Source organism: Camellia sinensis, chromosome 9 (assembly GCF_055761805.1).
Source record: "Camellia sinensis isolate YWXY chromosome 9, ASM5576180v1, whole genome shotgun sequence".
Classification (NCBI taxonomy): Eukaryota; Viridiplantae; Streptophyta; class Magnoliopsida; order Ericales; family Theaceae; genus Camellia; species Camellia sinensis.
The window spans coordinates 71137179-71159230 of record NC_138969.1 but is presented as its reverse complement, the minus strand read 5'-3'; the positions used below and the strand labels follow the sequence as shown (position 1 = coordinate 71159230).

At 35.4% G+C, this 22052-nt stretch overlaps 1 protein-coding gene across 5 annotated transcripts in view; it reads left to right on the top strand.

Annotated features, from left to right (window-relative positions):
• The first annotated feature begins 912 nt into the window (after window positions 1–912).
• Window positions 913–22052, top strand: part of LOC114293497 (alpha amino-terminal protein methyltransferase) — a 28016-nt gene continuing 6876 nt past the window's right edge. For 2 of the 5 annotated variants that reach the window (XM_082887068.1, XM_082887066.1), the window contains exons 1-6: window positions 920–1122; window positions 4478–4565; window positions 5691–5891; window positions 6104–6248; window positions 7037–7095; window positions 17202–17321. In XM_082887068.1, the coding sequence (XP_082743194.1) occupies window positions 935–1122; window positions 4478–4565; window positions 5691–5891; window positions 6104–6248; window positions 7037–7095; window positions 17202–17321 (801 nt within the window). In that variant the 5' untranslated portion in view covers window positions 920–934. Of the gene's footprint in view, window positions 1123–4477; window positions 4566–4834; window positions 4936–5690; window positions 5892–6103; window positions 6249–7036; window positions 7096–17201; window positions 17322–22052 lie in introns of those variants that run through there. The other 3 variants (XM_082887067.1, XM_082887070.1, XM_082887069.1) reach the window with 3 other exon arrangements.

The following is a 22052-nucleotide window of genomic DNA, read 5'->3' as shown; positions in this document are numbered from 1 at the left end:
ATAAAAGAATATAAATTAAAAATTGAAAAAATTATTTTGAATAATTAAAAATAATAATTTTTTTGTATCTTTGTTAATCTCCTCCATCCATTGGGAATAACAATCCATTGAAATTAATTGCAATCAAACATAATATTAGTATGTTCCACCAGATGGTCTCAATCACTAATTCCATTGCTCTAACTCTCAAGTAGGCCTAAGAATTTAAATTAAAAAAAAAAGAGGCTTAAAGAGTATTTCTAACGCTTATTATCATTTTTATATCAAATTTGAGTAAAGATTTGAATTAAAAATTTTATTTTATATTAAGTGTTTTAACGTGAAATTTTTAATTTTCATCACCGGGAGGATGTCTAGACGGTCGACCACCATAGTGTAAATTTTCTTTAAATTTTTTCTAATCTGGTCGTTCACCCGGTTTACTGCCTAATCATCCATCTAGTTACCTATAAAATTTGATGAAAAATTAAATGCCCTCTTAATTTGGTGAAAATAATAAAACTCTCATTTAATATCAATTTAATCAAATGATTGAAATACCGTTTTTATTAAATTTTTATTTGATGAAAGATTTAAATCTCTTTAAATCTAGGAGGGAGATAGGTGGTGTTTGGGAAGCCATATCCCAAATTTTTTTCTCATTTTTTCCACTAAAAGACAAAAGTTTTGCAAAACCAAAAAAAACACATCCAAACAAAATATCACATCCAACCCCATAATCATTTCACTTTTTCTCTCACAAACATCACATCCAACCACATAAAAATCCAACTATCTTCCCAAACACCAAAACTTTTTTATCTCATAAAAACCTACATCTACTAAAATCTACATAAAAACTCACTTCCCAAACACCATCATAGTCTACAAACTAAGAAATGGGTTCGTTTCTGGTCTTAAAAAAAAAACCATATCGACTCGCGCGGTTCAACGGATGAAATACTTGAATCCATCCCGGTTCAGCATACCCAGTTGGCTGATTAATGGTTCAGAATTAGGTCTAAACTCTGTATCTCAGAGAGACTCATTATTGCCTCTCTCTCTCGTTGAGTTACAACGATCTTCTCCCACAGTGCTCCTGCGAGTCCACCCGTCTTCCACACTCCAACTCCAGCCTTACAGGTATAGTCATTTACCTAATTATTATAATTCAATTATGAACAAACAAAAATCCAATCTTTTTCGTGTTATTCTCATTCACCTCCACAAGATTTTTAATGCCAATGTAAACCCATCTTCAAAATCACATTTTTTAGAGTTTACAATTTCATTTTTTTGGGGGAAACAGATTACAAACCTTTGGGCCGTTTGGATCAGCTTATCTGAGCTGCTTATAGTGCTACTGCTTTTATTTATTATTATGGGTTATTAGACTATTTATTGCAGCTTTGCTTAGGCAGAAATTTAAATACATTTAAAAAAAAAAACGCTGAATTTCTAAAAGTTAGGTGAGAGCTAGGTAGCTTTGGATTATCAACTTGTAATTTACAATAATAAGCTGTACCAAACACTGCCGGCGGAGCTTCCTCCACCCACACAGTGAGACCATACCTAATTTTAGTCATGTGTCGAACATGAGAAAGAACAAAGCTTTCTGAAAACCTGACAAATCGCAGCAGCCTCCTGAATGATTGTGGCCATAAGAGGAAAACAAGAATTTCCTACACTGTTGCGTGCTTGGTGTAAGTCTTGTAGTAAGTTAGAGACACCATTCCCAACAAGGTCCTCAATAGACATAGACTTTTGATGAAACACAGCTTGATTCCGGGCCACCCAAATACCCTAACACCTCGCCACAAAAAAGTCCCAGACTCTTGTCACTGGGGTGTTTGGGAAGAAGCTTTTTTAAGCTTTTTTGGCTAAAATAGCACTAAAAGACAAAATAGGCTAAAATAGCTAGTAAGACAAAATGTCACATCAAACTCATAATTATTTCACTTTTTCTCTTACAAACATCATATCCAACTACAAAAAAATCCAACTATCTTTCTAAACACAAAAATTTTAGCCTCCTAAAATAGCCAAAAACTAAAATAGTCTACTAAAATAGCAACTTCTCAAACACCCACTTAGTTGGCAACATCATCTACCCTTTGCGTAAAATCATAGCTATTACTTGCTCGAACATCGGAAGTTAACAAGCTTCGATCTCGCACCTTCTGGGCTACCCCATAATCCTGAAAGCAATGCAACATAGTCTCAGTTGATTCGCTACGTAGTCCACACATGTCATCTCCGGAGATCCTCCTTCCTTTTAGAACAATTCAAGTAGGTTGAATATTAGAGCATGCCTTCCAAGCAATACTTTCATTTTATTTGGCATTTGGAGGTGCCAGACTCTTTTCTGAAAATGCCTTTACTCCGCTTCACCATCCGATCAGCCAGGCCAATTTGTCATAGTGTGATGTATGCAAATGGTATGCATAGCGTATTAAAAATCGGCCATCTTTCATATAAAGCAAAACCGAAGTGTCCACAGGCTATTTCGGGCACAACAGGATTTTGGTGATAGTCTTCACATCCATATCCAAAAAGAGGGCCGATGATAACTTTGAATTCCAACATCTTTTATTTGTGTCAATGAGATAGCTAACTCTTGCATCTATCGCAAGCAAAGGAGGAGATATCAACTTCAACTAGGACGGTCGAGACAACCATTTATCATCCACAATTTGCACACTCTAACCATTCCCAATATGCCATCGTAATCCTACCTCCAATAGCGGCCTTACATTGAAGATGTTTCATCAAGTGAAAGATGAATTTGACCCCAAATTTGCCTCTAAGAAATTTGAGTGCGGGTAGTATGTAGCCTTTATAATTCATGTGAACAAGGAATTCGGATACTAAATCAATCTCCGCCCTTGCTTTGCTGACATTGCCTTATTCCCATTCCTCGTAACCATTTAGGATAGCGCATAGCTGCCTAGGACTTCCAATGATTTTTCTTCTTCTCCTTTGGCCCTACCAATATCGGCTAACGATTGAGTCAATCTCCCCGCATAATGTATCAGGCAGTTGGAAGCAAGACATGACATACGTGGGATGGCTTGCGCCATGACCTTAATTAGAATCTCAAATTTAGTTGCTGAAAGAAACTTGTCCTTCCAACCATGCATTCGATTCTAGATTCGATCCTTCACATAGTGAAACACCTCCTTCTTATTCCTCCTAATAAAGTAAGGTTTCCCTAAATACTTCCCCAACTCAACCATGACACCCACCTCCAAATCTTCTCTAATCTCATCTGGCACAACCATATTGACACTTTATTGAAACAGATTGAGGACTTACCCAAATTAACTTTTTGTCCCGAGGCATGCTCATACATTTGAAGGATCTCCTACACCACTACATTCTCATCCATCGTTGCACTACCAAACAATAAGCTGTCCTCAGCAAAAAAGGGATGTGACAAATGAGGACTATCCCTACAGATGGCAATACTAGTAAGTCTTTGGTTAGCTTTCACTTTCATAATTAGTGAAGAGAGGTCCTTTGCACAAAGGACAAAAAGGTACGGCGATAGAGGGTCACCTTGCCGAAACCCCCAGGTTGGATGAAACGTTCTCGTTGGGACCCCATTAAGAAGCACTAAATAGGATACAAATGTAATACAATGCAAGACAACGTTAATGAAACTTTGGTTGAAGCCTAGCTTCTCCATCGTGCTTTGCACAACGACCACTCATATGTTTTGCTCATATCAATCTTCAATGCAAAGTGTCCATCCTTACCGCTCCTATTTAATTTCATGTAGTGAAAAACTTTAAAGGCTATAAGCATGTTATCAGTATTAAGGCGGCCCCCTAATAAAAGCACTATGATTAATTGATATAATAGATGGAAGCACAAGTTTTAGGCATTTTGCAAGAACTTTGCTGACAATTTTTTATACCATGATGCAACGGATGTTTGGTCTAAAATTTGACATCCTCCGTGGGTTTTCACCTTTGGAACCAAAACTATATAGTTGTCATTTGCCATTGATATGTCTTGGGAAGAATTCAAAATTTCAAGGATAGCTGTAATCACCTGCTTACCCACTATCGCCCAAAATCTTTGATAGAATAGAGCAAGTTTCCTTTGGAGTATGAGAAAATGGGGTAGGGCTTTGGAGTAAATATTCTAAAATAAAAAAACTATTTTCAAATACTGTATTTTGAAACCAAAGCTCTAGTTTTTTGAAAATGTTAATCTCAGTGTCTCGGATCAGTTTATTAACTACTAGAAGTACTGGCACACACTACCTGTGTAAATAAGTTAGGTATGGTAGTTACCAATTAAACAGTTAGATGGGGTAGCATGATCTGGCTTCATCAACACCAACTCAAGAGTTGACTTTCTATAATATAATAGATATACACGATATATATATGTGTGTTTATATACTTGATTGTGCTTATGTGGTAGAGGAGCATAAGAGGGGGTAGCTACATATGTATATCCAGAGACCCAATTTGAGAAATCTTCACAGGTGTGGCTGGATTGTTGTTTCTAGTGGTGATATGAACCCTGGAGTTGTTGGTAGAAGAGATGCCCAGGGAGTTTCTACAACAATCCAGGTGCCAACCCTCTCAATGATTTTGGAAATATTGGAAACAAGATGATGAGTTGGGAAGTGTAATATTTTTTAAAATGATTTTTGTAATGATTTGTTTTCTTCTTTCTATTAAGTTATGAATGATCCACTGATTTTTTAAAACATATGAACAATTTTGCAAATTCTTCATGTTTAAATGAGGTTGTTGCAGGTGTAACAAAAATATTCTTTTGCTACATACTAACCTTTTGTTTCCATTGAATTATGCTTACATTACATTGAATAGTTTGGCAGTGAATGGTAGTTTGTTGAGTGGGTGAAATCTTGGTGATGGTATCCATGCATTTCCCAGTTAACCACTGACACACACATATATGGAATTGGGGCCACTGGTAATTGTAGATATTTAGGTATATAATTTTAATTGATGCCAACCCAATTGCTTTCCTGATCTCTCTAACCTTGTACTTTCTAGTTCTGGTTGCATTTGATCTTGAATTCTTGCTAAATAAGAATTTAATGTTTTTTTTCTTTCTTTCTTTCTAATTTACTTTGTAAATATTGTTGCTTCCTTGATGTAAATTTCATCTAACTAAATTCTCTCTCACACTATCTGTGTGTATATAAATGTGTTGAATGCAAGGCAAGGGTATTTTGGTCTCTGGAATGTTAAGAAAATGGGTAATTTAGGTACTTAAATAGTCAAATTAGCTGACCCCACCAGATTCTGTTGGTCAGTTGAATGGTGAGTTAACAGAGGGGAGCTTCATACATATTGTAAGAAAAAAAATCAGGGAGAACAGTGTTATTTCAGAAACCACAAAGGGGGTCTTTGCAATTGTCACAATTAGCCCTTATATTATGTTAGTGCTGTGTCTAACAGTATAGGGATAAAATTGGTAATTGGTGAAGGGTATCAAATGACAATGCCACTTGGTATTGTGTACGTATTCAATAATTTTTCTCACAATAATACTATGATGACCATATTTTATTTATAATCTTATGTGTCACCATTATATTGGTAAAATATACATGAATTGTGTGAATTGATACAAAGAATAATAAATAAAATATATTAAAAAAATATGATTATTATACTGCTGCTGCTAGTTTCTCTGTTCTCAAGTTGGTCTCACTTTCACAGGCACGGTTATTTACTAGAGTTAATAGAGAGTGCCAGCAAGAGCGAGTGAGAGTGAGATTGCGTGGGTTCAGTAAGATGGAGGTCGGTGGGTCTGATTCTGATGGCCGAGAATTCAAGAATGCAGAGGACATGTGGAGGGAAGAGGTAGGAGACCTCCATAAGAAGTCTGAATGGTACAGTAAAGGCGTTGGTTATTGGGAAGTGAGTAACCTTTAAAACCCTTCTTCTAGTTAAACCCGTACAAATTCTTATTCTATTTGTTCTAATTCTGACACACATATAGGTATATACAAGTGTGTATATGTGATGTATCAATTTTTTACTTAGTTATATGTGTATGTATCTACATGTATGTATTTGTATGTTATTAATTGGTTTATTTTATGTGCGGTTGTGTTGTTTTGGGAGAAAAGAGTGTGGAGGCGTCTGTGGATGGTGTGTTAGGTGGATATGGGCATGTCAACGAGCCAGATATCAAATCTAGTGAGGCATTTCTCAATACCCTTTTGTCTGATCGATTCCCAGATGGTGGAAGAAACCGGCATCTTGTTGCGCTAGGTAAGAAAATGGCTACTATGCTCTACTCTACCTATGTATATGCTTGCGTTTGTAATACCGTTATAGTTGCCAGTGAACTTTGTGAGAACTGATAAATTCTACGCTGGTATAATTCAAAAGAAAGACATAAGTGTAAGATATTCGATTTTCTAATTTTTTTTTTTGGTGTGTGGGTATTTGGTGAATGATGAATGTAAAACTTTTTTGTTCAAATAATAGCTCCTTAGTAAGGATGTCTCGCCTCCAACCTAAACCAGCTAACATGTGATGATGTTGCACACTCACAAGACTTGGTCATATAAGCATGCAAGGCTACTAGAAAACTTGTTCATTTATAATCCACAACAAGCAAGAGGAAAAACTCAAAAAGTCATTTTTTACAATGTTAAGGTCTCAGCTACAATTCCATAGTTCCGTTTAGGTGGAGCATAACATAGAAGCAGTCTACTAATCTGAATGAAATTCTCAATTGTCCTCCACTCTCATCACCCCCCATAAAAGGTCCCACAAAGCTTTAATTGTCAAAATCTGTGAAACATAGAAGAAAATAATGAGCTCAACAGCCTAGTGAGTTAATCACTACCACAACTAGATGGATCAAGTATGCAAAGAGATTCAGTAAATTCCAAAAGGAAGATCCTTTTAGGTTTATCTTTTGGTTCAAATGATATACTTAAGTTTTAGTTTAAATTATCGTTATGATATACATAATTATCTGGAAAGTTTATACTTGATTGGTGGATATCTTGGCAATTGTTAATTTTTAATGTTATCTAAAACTCCTGTAGATTGTGGTGCTGGCATTGGGAGGGTCACCAAGAATCTACTGATAAGATACTTTAATGAGGTGATACTCTAATAATATATATATATTTTTTGAAAAACCATTCTTTGTTTCTTTCTTCTGGTTTTTAGTGGATTGTGCATTCTTCTAAAAGACTGATTTTGCAACACGTTCTCTCCTTTCCGATCTTTTTGACTTGCAGTGCATTTATCTTGATCATTTTATAATGAACTGAAATAGTTCCACATGAAAGATGCACCTTTACTTGTATGCAACAAATATTGTCAACATATTTGAGTATCAAGTTATGATTGTATCTATAATTAGGTTACATTTTGCTAATTTAACATAGCCATGCTGCAAGTTGTAAAATACAACTCATAACATCTTATACATTGTTTTGATAAAAAAGATGTTCTATTGAAAAGGAAAAAAGGGGAGAGGTAGAGGCCTCCTGGGCTGTAGAAGCAACAAATGTATAATGGATATGTCATGCAATATGTTATTACCTTTAAACTCCATAAATTAGATACCAAAAAAATCTGCAATTTAGGAATTTTTCTCTTCCATCCCTCCAGTTAGAGATTCAACTACATATAACATCTCATTCCTTTCCATGTCAAGTACAACTCTTTTGCAGAAGCTTGTTCATCAACATCTTGGCCCATTTTGACTTCATTCGCCAATTAAGTCCGAACTTATTGATTTGATGTATCTATTTCTTTGTAAGCTTACTGTCATACTCTTGTTCTCTAAATTTATATAATGCACCATTTTTTTTTGAAGCTATGAATTAAATTACCACCAAAGATGTAGGAAGACACCCAAGACTTCAGTCAACTCAATGAAGCCTTATTTCCCATGTGCTTGATGACAGCTGCACAATTTTTTCCCTAGTCACTCTATCAATTGTTTTGCCTTCTGCAATGTCATAAGCTGTCCCAAAGAGCATGCCACTATTGTGTTATTCCAGTTTCAAGCTGACTTTATAAACCAACTTTTGATTAAACTTTTGCATTATGGTTAGAGAGAAATGACATTTTTAACTTGTAACATTATTCGAGATAATCCAAACACAAGCCTTTTAACATGTGACAATATTCAAAATAATCTACCCATAATGATCTACTCTTACCCTTTACACATGCTTGGATAATAAATCTGTTGCCAAAGTTTGGTCCACCATAATAACTTTTTAGGCATTTGATTTACAAGTGGACAACTTTGAAGGAGAGGATTCACTTTCTTAACAAATTTAGACAAGAAGTTGTGGATAACAAGTGTAATATCTGTTATGGACCATTATGGTCTGTAATGATTTGTACCCTAAATCAAACTTTCACTTGCACTCATAACTGATTGGTCTACATTTGACTCCCATTCTATGTGATAGTCAAACACTTGGTATGTATTGCCTTGGTGAAATAATTAACTAGATTTTCCACATACGCAATGTGTTAGTGTCGTGACTCAAGATGATGTCTCCAAGCTTGTCAATCTCTTTGATGAGGCGATGCTCTCTCTGTTTTTTCCGCCCTTGTGGTTTCTTGGCTCCTTGAATTGTGCAACGGTCTCATTATTATCACAACGAAGGATCATAGTTGGTTTTGCCAAAGGTACCACCAGTGTTGTAAAAAGCGGGCCTAGGCGCAAGGCGAGGTGAGGCGCGGCGCATTGTTTGCGCCTAAACAGGTCCGAGGCGAGGCGCTTTTAGTTAGGCGCGCGCCTTAGCTGCGACTTGAACAAGGCGACAGAGGCGCAAGGCGCACTACTATGCGCGCTTGATCTTTTAATAGCTAGATCTGATCTAACGGCTGCGGGGGTGTGTTCGAATGGTTCTTAACCATAGAGGATTACAACTCATGTACAATATGACCCAAATACGGCTCAAATGAACCCTAATCTGTGTCGTCTCTTCCTCTCTCGCCTTGCCTTGGACTTCGACTTCAACTGGGCTGCTTCGACTGGGTGTGTTCGACTTCGATTTCGCAGGTATGCTTCGCCATCTTCTTCTTCTTTTTCTTCTTCTTCTCCTTCTCCTTCTCCTCTTCTGGTCTGCTCGAGCTCGACTTCGACTTCTTTGCAGTTCTGTTTTTTTTTTTGGCTTTGACTCTGACTCTCTCTCTCTCCCTCCTTCTTTTGGCTTTGTTTTGCCCCCCCCCCCCTTTTTTTTCAATTATGCCTTTGAGTTTGTTAGAAAAAAAAAATACAAATACAAAATAAGATTCTGATTAATTAATACAAAATAAGATTCTGATTCTGATTAATTAACTAAAAAAAATACACTGAAAAAAAAATTACAAATAATTAATTATTCACAAATAATTAATTAATACAATGTGCTACTGGTCTTTTTTTTTTCTTTATCTGTTAGGGGAAAAAAATAGATTCTGATTCTGATTCTGATTAATTAGCTAAAAAAAATACACTGAAAAAAAAAATACAAATAATTAATTATTCACAAATAATTAAAATACAATGTGCTATTGGTCTTTTTTTTCCCTTTATCTGTTAGGGAAAAAAAATTACAAATAATTAATTCATTACACATTACATTACACTGAAATTATTTTTCATTTATTAAATTTGTTGTGTAGAAAATGACATTGGAAAGTAATAGAAAAGATCCGGCGTGGCAATATGCCCATTTGGTAGAAGAGAATAATTTATACAAGTTCGAGTGTAATTTTTGTGGTAAAGTATCAAATGGAGGTGTTTATCGGGTGAAACAACACCTCGTGGGAGGTTATAGGAATGTCACTGCTTGCCCGAAGTGTCCAGCTCATGTAAGAGAAGAGATTAGAGAGTTCATGTCAAAAAAGAAGACACAAAAAGAAGAAATGAACATGTTGCCTGATTTCGATGACATGGACATGGAAGATGAAGATGATGATGTTGTTGAGATCAATGCCAATCAACGCCGTAAGTTTACAAGTAGCAGCCAAGGTTCATCCAAATCCAAATAAAAAATGCCAAAGAGAAAAGGGCCTATGGATGTTTACTTTACACCAAATCTTGAATCAGTGGTGAAAAATTGAAGAGACCAAGCAAAAGGGAAGCAAACCAAAATTGATGCAAATGACCCTTACAAAAAAGAAATGAGAGCTCGGGCAGTGCAAAGATTTGCAGGGTGGATGTATGATGTTGGTATTCCTTTTAATGCAGGAAATTATGAGAGTTTTGGACCAATGATTGAAGCCATTGGGCAATATGGTCCTGGTATGAAGCCACTAACTTACCACGAAGTGCGGGTTACCCAACTCAAAAAAGAAGTGAAACATATTGAAGATTTGATGAAGAATCATAAAGAGGATTGTGCAAAATACGGGTGTTCCATAATGGCTGATGGTTGGACTGATAAGAGAGGAAGGACATTGATTAACTTTTTAGTTAATTGTCCAAGAGGAACCATGTTTGTTGAGTCGGTTGATGCTTCTAGCTATTCAAAGGATGGGCAAAAGCTATTTAAATTACTAGACAAGTTTGTGGAGAAAGTTGGAAAAGAGAATGCGGTGCAAGTTATCATTGATAGTGCTGCAACTAATGTGTTGGCGAGTAAGAATATTTCCTCATTCCTTACATCAAAATTATTTACTCATAGTTTGTTTTGTATTTAAAATTTAAAAACTTAAAAATAATAATTCTTCGTTATTGTTACATTATAAGGAGGTTTTTGGAAGCCAAGTATGAACACTTGTATTGGACACCATGTGCTGCTCATTGCTTGGACTTAATGTTAGAAGACATTTTGAAGATACCTAGACTGAAAAAGACATTTGAAAGGGGTATTGCAATACATGGCTATATTTACAACCGACTTACTTTGCTAAACATGATGAGGCGCTATACAAATTTGAAAAATTTGATCGAGCCTGTAAAAAGTAGATTTGCAACCGCCTTTCTGACTTTGTCTAGGATGCATCAACAAAAAAACAATTTGAGAAAGATGGTCACCTCCGAAGACTGGACCTCAAGCAAATGGGCAAAGGAGCCACAAGGTAAAAGAATGGCACAAACTTTGTTGATGTCTTCATTTTGGAATACTGTTGTGTTTGCCCTTAAGGTCTCGGGTCCTCTCGTCAAAGTGCTTAGATTGGTTGATACCGAGAAGAAACCTCCCATGGGATACATTTATGAGGCAATGGATAGGGCAAAAGAATGCATTGCAAGTTCATTTGATCATAAAGAAGAGAAGTATAATGAAATCTTTGAAATTATCGACAAAAGATGGGATGTCCAATATCTTCGGCCTTTACATGCAGTTGCACACTTTCTTAACCCAGAATTCTTTTACCCAAAAGCGTTAGAGGTGTAAAAAGATCATGAAGTGATGAATGAGTTTTATGAATGCATGCAAAGGTTGGTCCCAGATGTCACTGTTCAAGATTTGATCACTAATGAGATAAGTATTTATATGAAGGCTGAGAGTCTTTTTGGCAAGTCTATTGCGATTAGGCAAAGAAATACAAGGGCACCAGGTAATATATTATAGACTCATAGAGTTTATTTTTAGTAATACTTTTAGTAAAACTCAATACTTGGTAACAATTATTTCTAACTAGTGATTGTCGCAGCTGATTGGTGGGCATCATATGGTTCTAAAACTCCAAACTTGCAAAACTTTTGCCATAAAAGTCTTTAGCCTAACATGTAGTTCATCGGGTTGTGAACGAAATTGGAGTGTATTTGAACATGTGAGTATTTAACATTCTAACTAATTTTTTGTTCAATTCAAATATTTTTTATTCTCATTATATAGAATTTAATATATTTTTAATACTTGTAGCTTTATAGCAAGAAAAGAAATAGATTGGAACAACGTCTCAATGATTTAGTGTTTGTCAAATATAATAGAACATTGAGATTTAGGTATGACATACGCAACACTCTTGATCCCATATCTTTGCAAAATATTGATGAAAGCAATGAGTGGTTGCTTGGGAGGATGGATGGAGAATCAGATGAAGATAATGGACCTGTGTTTGATGATGATGATGGCTTGACGTGGGCCACTGTTGTTAGAGCTTTTGGAGTAGAAGAAAGTAGCCATGCAAGTAGAGCAACAAGTTCACGCTCAAAGTCACAACCGAGGATATCTAAATAATCAAGATTAACTCCACTTCAATTAATAGATGAAGAGGAAGCGGGTTCAAATGACATAGAGGAGGAAGATGTTGAGGAATATAAATCAACTGATGGAGAAGAAGATGATAGTTTGCTTGCCATTTATGTTGAGGATGATGATTGACTGACTGACCGACCTAAGTTCTAACCTTTTTCTTTTGATATTGATGTTTTGAAGTGTTAAGACATATATTAGTATTTGTTGGATATTTATGTTTTGAGTGTTTAGTGTTTATGTTTATGTTTTTGTTTTTGTTTTTGTTTTATTGAATGTGAATTATTTTATCTTTGAAAATTGAAATGTTATGTAATATGCACTTTCATGGCTTTGAGAATTATTTTATATTTTGTCTTGAATCTTGATTACTTTTTATTTTTAAAAAAATTGTTTTAGTACTATGAATGATTAGTCTATGTTAATTTTTTTATTTTTTACTAAGGCCCCGTTTGGGGACTTACCTTTTTAGCCAAAAAGCCAAAAAGTTACCTTTTTAGCCAAAAAGCCAACAACTCATACAAAAAAGTCAAAGATTATCTTTTCTCTCTACTTTTTGCACATCTTTTCGTAATTAGCCAAAAAGTCATCCCAAACATATAAGTTTTTTTTACCTACTTTTTTAGCCAAATAGCCAAAAAGTTACTAAATTAGCCTGTTCCCAAACGAGGCCTAAATATTATTTTTTACTTCAATAAAGCCCGCGCTTCGCCTTGCGCCTAGGCCCCGAGAGACCTTCAGCGCCTTAGTGCGCCTTGAGCCTTTAAAAACGCTGGGTACCACTCCAAGCTCCATGAGAAACTTCCGGAGCCATATGCTTTCTTTTGCTTCTTCACAAACTGGTATATACTCAACCTTTGTGGTAGAATTAGAAACACATAGTTTTTTACACTCTTTTAGATAATTGTGTGAGAATATTAGGTTAGGTTTATATATATGGTAGTATATATTGTGTATATATATGACAGTGTTTCCTTTTCCTATATGGCAGTGTTAATATTAGGTTAGGTTTATATGTATGGTAGTGTATTTTGTGTATATATATGACGGTGTTTTCTTTTTTTTTTAGTCTTAGGGTTAGGATTATTATATAATCAGATGTATTCTTTGTATTATGACACAATTGAATATACAGATTCTTCAGAAAACTTACATGGTATCAGAGCTTCTGGTTCTGAGCTTTGGTTTGCTCATGATTACTTATCAGAAAACTTACATGGTATCAGAGCTCACTAGTTCATCGGGATTCAACCTATTGGTTCATCCCATCTGTTCGTCGCTTCTGTTCATCAGGACTCATTGAGTTGTTTGATTCATCTAACTCGTTCGACCCATCTGAGTTCATTTGTTCGACCTGTCTAGTTGGGTTGTTCGGTTTAGTTGGTTTGAGAGACCCATCTGGTTGCTTCGTCTCGTTTGTTTGTGGGCTTCTCCTTCATCGCATCTGGTTACTGATTCATCGTCTCCTTTGCCTCGCTACCCATTCGCGAAAACCCTAGCTAGTTGTTCGTGATCTCTCTCAGTGCTCTGTGTCGCGATCTCTCTGGTTTCAAAATCGCGACATTAGGCTGGCGCTGGACTTGTGAAGTTGGATAGTCGTCGTCTCACGACTCGCGAGGTTGGGTCATTGTGACATCAAGCTGCCTTGTCTCTCTCTACTTTGACATCTGGTTCTCTGGTTAGTTCTCCTTCATTCTTTGTATTATGACACAATTGAATATACATATTCTTCATAAAACTTACAAATTGCTCCACCTCTATGAAGCACAGATACTTCTAGAAGGGATTCGTATCTGTATTCAATACCGATATTGCTCAGATACTCGTGCATACATATCCGATACTTTATATCAATTTTGTTTAATTTTGAGTAGTATCGAATTATTTTCGGACACTCTAGGTTACGTATCCAAACTATTATGAAATTAAGATTGTAAATTTTTCCATAGCATTAGAGTATAATTGTCAGGATAAATGTAAGAATAACTTTTCAATACTTTGCTTACCTGGGAGAAGAGAAAGGTGAAATTATCCCTATATTTTCAGAATTTATTGAATTGATATATCTTTATAAACATGTCATACACCTATCCCATATCCATATCGATACTTGTTAGAAAGCAATGATAAATAAGGAAACATGATGATACTTAAATGGATTTCGACAATTAAACAAGCAAGAACTTGTGTACAACACTCTTAAGTATGAAAGGGAAAATTACAACGGCAATAAAAATAGTTTGGATTTGATGAGAACAACTTTTAGTTTCTGAATGGTTGTAAGCTTTTGTTTTTTCCCCTTGAGCTTTAGTTCCAAACATAGACTGTTTCTTTCTCTCTTTCTTTTTCCCTGATGTAGCTTTACTTCTCTGGAATACTTTTGTTTTTTTCTCTTGAAAGGCCTCAACTATTTTTTTTTGCCCTTCTATACTTTCAACGAGTCTCCTGAATCTGAATGGCTAAATGAAGCCATTCAACTTTTAAAACCTAATTCCTTCCCTTACAAAAAAAGAAGCCATATATGAGCTAAGTGGGCAGGGAACTAATTGTCTAGGATCATGCTTGGATGTCTAGATTAGGCCCGATGTTTGGCCGGGCCGGGCTCAGTTCGAGCTCAGCCTGGTCTGTCAGATGCGATCTGTCAGATGCCCCAGCCCTAGGGCCCTAGTAGACACATAACAAAAGTCAATTTTGCACAAATCCTAAACAAACATCAAGTTAGAATCCATATATCCATTTGGCACCAAATTCTCAGCACCATAGACAAGCATATAATCTCTAGTCTTTCTCAAGTCTTTAAGTATATGATTTATCGACATCCAATGTTCTTGTCCAAGATTTCACCGGTATCTGCTGACTAAGTCCACTGCATAACATATATGTGGTCTAGTACATAGCCTTGCGTATGTAAGGCTTCTAATAGCTGAGACATAAGGTATCACTCAGCCTTCGCAAACCTGTTAGATAACGGTTATTACATTATAAAATTATGGATGGGACAGAAACAAGCGATTGTTTTGAAGGAGTTCTTGAGAAGCCTAGGGCATGCTAGGCATAGTTATTAAAATATTTGTTTTTGTTCTATTTACAAAAAAGAAAGTTGAAAATTGTTTGTTTTGCTATTCTTAACTGTCAAGTATCAGTTTTAGGAAACATAAGAATTATGTGTGGTGTTTTTCTGTTCTTTGTTTTGTGTCCTTGCTAAAAATATATAAAAATAAATGTTAAGTGTCATATGTCGAAGTTTATTTGATGTTGCTGATTTACCATTTAGAGAAATCATTTTGGGAAATTATGCTAAACAGGTCCTAAGGTTGCCAATAGAGAAGCATCCTATCCTACTCTCTTATTGGTGACTGTCCCAAATGTAATGAGGCACTAGTTCCAATTGACTGTCTTTTCCCCATCATCTTTGATTCCAAGAGGCTTTTATCTTATTAAACCTATAGGAAAAATAAATAAATAACATCCCATTATTTTTTTCATTGTAGATTACATTAACCTTCCCTTGAGGTTTGGAAAGAATACAAGAAGCCTCACAAGTTTGACATAATTATATTGACCTCCTTTTTAGTTAGGGTAAAGCAAACTAAACTAATGCAGGTGGTGTGTGGACAAAGAGATTATCAAAGAAAAAGTATACATACCCTAAAGAAAGTATACATTTCAGTATAAAGAGATGACACCATTATTTTTCATCCTACGGCTAATGGATGATTGATGATAAAACATCAATGTGTTATGTGAATTTAAACATTAAGAGAGCACAGTGTAATTATGCCTATTATGTGCAGCTTGTATTTTTCCCAAACCTTAAGGGAGGTTGGTGCAATTTACTTTTTTTTTTAAAAAAAAAAAAAAATTTATTTTGTTATTTGTCTGTACTGAAATAAATATTTAAACTCCAATGGTAGGGTTTTGCAACAATGAACTCACAGAGAGGAGTGATTGACACACCAATGCCTGAATAGGCAAGAAGCTGCAAACACAGGCTCTTGCCACCATTATTCAGCTTCTAGGGTTGTAATTGTGGCTTATGGCCTGTGCAGAAGGGTGAAGATGAGAGTAACATAAATTGTATGTATCCTGATTAGGAAGTTTGGTGCTGGGGATTTGCTGGTGTGAGTTATGGGTACTTACACATTTATCTACGAATGATTTTTTCTTTATTCTTCAAACTGTGGTATTGTTTGGGTTTACCAAAACTGAGTAAACATTGAGCATTCATTGTCTTTGCTAAAGTCCTCTGTTGTGCTTGTATTAAAATGTTTGCTTTGTTGAAGATGTAACATGTATAAGGCTAAAAGCTTGATCCTATGTTCATAAAATTTCAGTAGACATTCCTGATTCTTCTTTTAGATAACATGTTGTCATCTTGGTTAAATCTGAAGTGTTTTGTACAAATACCTTTGGGGAGGATGTAGTTTTTTTCACTTAGATTGCACGAAGTATAGAAGTGAAAGTGATGTAGACAGTAGGTAGACTAGAAAGAAAATATAAAGGAATATGTAAATTTAGTTCGATTCTATGGCAAGGCTCACTTATAATCTTATTTCTTCTTTTTAAATATTTTGAAGTCCTTTATATATTTCAATAAAGTTGGTTGCTAGAGTTAGGTGAGAAAATTTCTAGATTTGTCATCTGTTTACTGGGAATTATTTAGCTTTACTTTGAGGTATTATTTGTTAGTTTAGGTCTGTTTGGTAGGTTTTCTTGGTTTGAAGTAGGTCAGTGTTAGCTTATCTTGTTTCCCAAGATTATTCTTCTAACTTCTAAGCACAATAGTTTGTGTTATTGAGTAATCAGGATGATTTCTGTATTGGAAGTTCTTGCTGAACAAATGGATGGATGGAATAATTTTTAAGTGTACAAGTGATATGTTATTGAATCTCTCATAGGTGTGATCAATATTACCTAGAATGCAAATCGTGCAATAAAATTTTAATAGAGATCACATCAACCGTTTGACATGCTTACTTTTTGAATCTTTTATTAGAAGCATTTTCCCTCTCAGGTCGCTTAATGTCTAACATGGCTTTGTTTGATTCAGGTCGATCTTCTTGAGCCGGTATCACATTTCCTGGAGGCTGCCCGTGAGAATTTGTCTCTTGAAAACCTCACGGTTTTAGACTCCCACAAGGCCTCCAATTTTTACTGTGTCCCTCTTCAGGTAATATGCTTGGATTATTTTCATACTTATAAAAGGAGTATAACTGTTTTCTTTTGGTTTTCGAGGTGAATGATCACCATAAGTATTGTCTATATAGTAATGTAGGTTTGAGTTTTGATTTTTGAAAGCATTTTTTTGTTGTCTTCCTTAATGGTGCCATTGTCATTTTAAATTATTATGTCTCATATTCATGTGTGGAATTCTGATATAAAGAATCCAAGTACATGATAATTGAAGATGAATAGCTAACAAGTATATTGAGATAACTAAAAAACTAGAAAGTATACATGGGGTTTCCTTGATAACCTGATTACGAGCTTAAATCAAATGTTTTTAGTGAATTCTCCACTAATTGCGTTGATTATGCATGACCAATGTGAACCACTACTCAAAATTGAGAACCCATTAAGAAAGGGTCAATTTTATGTCAGTTTCTTGATTGATCACTGAATATACAGAATAAACCTAGTGGAAGTGGTATCCAAATTGATTTTAATGAAAAATGTACTTGTAAATTTTAGTTTTTGAAAGTTTATTTGGTCCTTTTAAAATCAGTAACCGAACTACAAGCACAATTCGAATAGAATAGTGGCTTTAATCAGGGTTGAATCTCAAGGACTAAGAGTCGGAAATTAAGTTTCAGATTAATTCGGAAATTGTGATTGTGATAACTAAATTAAGAATGAAAATTAAAATTCTACTAAATTAAGGCCAAGTTTGGCATCTTTCAAAAAATCCAAAAAGTCAAAAAGTCACTATCTTATTTAAGTCACATCATCTCATTTAAGTCACATCACCTCTCTAACACATCACTTCAAATCCAACCCAAATCCAACCCATATTTCATAAAAAGTCAAAAAGTGCACTTATTTAGTCTTCCATAATCAGGAAAAGTAGTGATTTTAAAGTTAAGAAAGACAAAGGGATTTGAATCCACCCTAATGCTGTAACTTTGATTTACGTATTAATTCAAAGAACCTATTGATTAAAATAGTTATGACACATTGTAGCTACAAGCCTAATGGTGTCGTCAAGAGGATTATGCGATTGCTAATCAGGTATAACTATCTTTGTCTAGTACAAATCATTTACAACCAACTTGAGTATGAATTGTCTAATTTAGAATAAGGTTATCTCGATTATCAGTCCCATATACACATAAAGCTATTGTATAATCATACATTCAAAATCATCGAAATCAAATACAAATTGCAAAATTGAAGTAATCAAGTTCCATTGAATGAAAATGCCTAAAGTTATACAATTGTCATATCATCAATCAATCGTAAAAATTATAATACACAAATCATTGTTATTTGGTTTGGGTTTCATCTAAACCCTAAAAAGAAGAGAATCAGCCACTCATGGAGAAGGAAGAGGACACAATCTTCAATGATAGCACCATTATAAAACGTCAAAATCTGTCTCTCTAGAGTAGGAGGCCTCTCAAAACATGAACCAACACTACAGTAGAGTTAAACAGACATATTTATACTTTACTGCCAAAACCCATCTGATTTCTGTCAAAATTTGTGTTTTTACTTAACTTTGCATCAATCTCGCATGAGCTACGCCTGAGAGCACCAATACCTGCGACTTAGCGAGCGCACACGGCCAATGGAAATTCTTCAAAAATTCCTCAAAATCCTCTCCTGTGCAGGACTCGCAGTCTAGCGCACCATGACTTGCACCCGAGCACAACTCGTTTCTCCCATGTCCGACTTTTTGCATCCTATTTTTGATAGGTCCCATGCTTTGATCCTTCTAATACTCTAGATTAGACTCAATTTCATCCCAAGGACCCGAGTAATCTGCACAACATGCAAGTCCATTAGAATTGTCAAGTAACAATGATTAAGAACATAACAAGTGTACTTTAAGGGGTCTCAATGCATACATTTTGGCACCTATCACACCTCCCAACTTACACTTTGCTAATCCACGAGCAAAGCAAAAATAAGAAGAAAACTATACTAAGCCACTTTTGCATTACAATTGCATTTACCATATGCAACGAGCTTCAAACCACAAGGTTATCCTTAGTGGATGAATTATAGTCTCATGAGAGTTTTCAGAGATGTTACCCACAAACATCAAATATGCCATCCACGTACCCACAAGAATGATGTTCAATCCTGGATTATGAATTTCAACTACACTTCAACTTACACACCTCACAAGAACGTCAAGTGAAGTCAATCAATAGTTTTCATTCATAGACAGAGTTAAACAACGGAAACTGTATTCATGCTCAATATGCAAGACATTTTCTTCCCTATCTATAATTAGATAGAAAGATACACAAATGCATTCGGTGTAAAGTGGACACTCATGCAAAGATGTAGCATGGATTCAGCCCTAGAGCCAAATCTCACACATCCTGCAATTCCACGACTTTCCATGACCTACAATAACTCAACTAATTGAAGCAAAACTACCTTATTCATCGGTTACTAAGTAGAAAACGTTAAAGGATGCTATGCTTCTTTATCCTTCATATTTTTTTTTCCTATTTTTTTGTGTGTGGGATGGGACAATCTAATCATCATGGGATGGGACATGCAAGATAAGAGAGCTAATATCATATTACCAACTTCATCCAATGCATGAATGTGTAGTACAGAAGCAAAATGCATCAGTGATCGATTTTTATCCAAGCATGACGAATGAATAATAAGCAAACACAATAAAATGCTGTCTTAGTGTTCCAAGGTTTGATTCCATCAATGAATATCAATTTGAGTGTTACACTCTTCTAACATTCTCACAAAGCATGCAAGTCAAAACCATCTAGACTCATAATTCCACACTAAAACACCTATCTTATGGTACCATGAATGGACAATTTTTTTTTTTAAACTAATTTTTTAAATTAATATTATTATTATTTTTTTTTTAAAGAAAAGCAAACTGTAAAAAAAAATAAAATGTTCCCACCCTTAACTTGAATGACAGTGTCTTCACTGGCGAACTATAAAGAACAACAAAACAACAATAACACACAAAGAGGATGGAATAGTTATCACTTAAGGAGCTCACATGTCTGAATAGATAAACTGAGAAACAACCAATAGACAAATTCTCTGCAAAAGAGGAGCAATCCCAACAATAGACAGGATCAAAAGCACACAAGGAAAGACAATGTACAACAGTTCAAACTAAAAGGAGATAGAGTACTTAACCACAACACTCACTTTCACTAACCCCTCACCAAGGCTCATTGAAAACCTGGGGCATTGGGTGGCAGAGGATGCTGGCTAAGCAAGGCACGGAGCATGGCTCATGTCTCAAAGGTGTCTCACTAATGACGGTTGACGAGCTCTGAAGCTGTTAGGACACTCCGCCCAGCTGCTCCCCCAATTTGACGCACTCATACCTCATAAACTCCAAAGCGCAACTTCTCATACTGTGCCTGTGTCATATGGAAAGGAATCTGATCGGAGTCGGGCTTATCTGCATCATCATTGTCGTGTGCTGGTACGTCATCAGGCTGAGCAGGCGATGGTGGACTGACAGGATGCTGCATGTGTCGGAGATTGGCAAGGCACCGAGTCGGTCCAAAGGGAATAATAGTAGGGGCTGCCTCCTCGGAAGGGGAAATAGCATAGTTATCATAATGAACAAGACCGAGATACGATTGGAAAAGGGCATATCCTCCAAGTCTGAGTTCCTTGTGTCCGCCGCACACTAAGGTCCTCATGGCAGCGGTGCATATGCGTCGCTGCATTTGCTGAAAGATAAGCTCCGATATATCCACCCAATGACATATAGTTTCTCTTCCGAAAATGACCTTTCGAGTTGGGAATATTTTATCCTGGGAAAACAATAGAAAAAAGTCTTTATTTCGATAGTTGTAGCTTTGCTTAAAAAATTAGTAACATATGTGGTATAAGTCTACAAATTTTGTTTTGTTTTTCAGTTCTTTTTGTTTTTTTTATTATTATGTTTTCTATAGCTGTCCTTACAAATTTTGTTTTTCCATGGTTTTCTCTAATTCAGTCTTTTCGCACTTCTGTAGATAAGTTATTATTTCCTCCACTTTGTCTTCTTTATATATATATAGACACTATTAAGTAAAGCCAAAACTCAAGTTGGTGTATATATATATATATGAATGTGTGTGTGTGTGTGTTTGATATTTTGATTTTGGATGTTATGTGAACTTTCAGGAATTTAATTAGTTAGATCTCAGTTCTCAACTGACTACTATACGGCTCTCTGCCAAATTAATGTTTTGATAATTTTTTCATAATGATGAGGCAACATTGGCACACTTGGGTTGTAGTTTTGGAACAAGGGTTGAGAAAGTGACCTATGGCCAAAGGACAGTCACATGCACTGATGCACAATTTATAAAATTATTTTTATTCTGTTTGATCATTCTTTTAATTTTAATTGTATCGAATCCATACATGCCAATGGATTGGGAGGGCTGTCTTTGAGAAGAGCTTCGGGATTTAGGTTATGTCCCTCAACAAATTCAAGTTATTTTTTGTAGTTCAAAACGTAATTGTTATGTTCCAGACAAATAACTTGGCCTATGAGAGCTTTCCAAGGAGAAGACTAATCTTTTAATGTTAAGTTTTCCACTTATCTTGTTTACCTAGGTTAGTGTATGGTAGAATATCTGGTGTTAAAATCATTATTTTTTTTTCTTAATAAGGTTGATCTGCCATGGCGAGTAACTTTTCTATTTTTTATTATTATGTTTTTTATTTTTTATGCCCAATG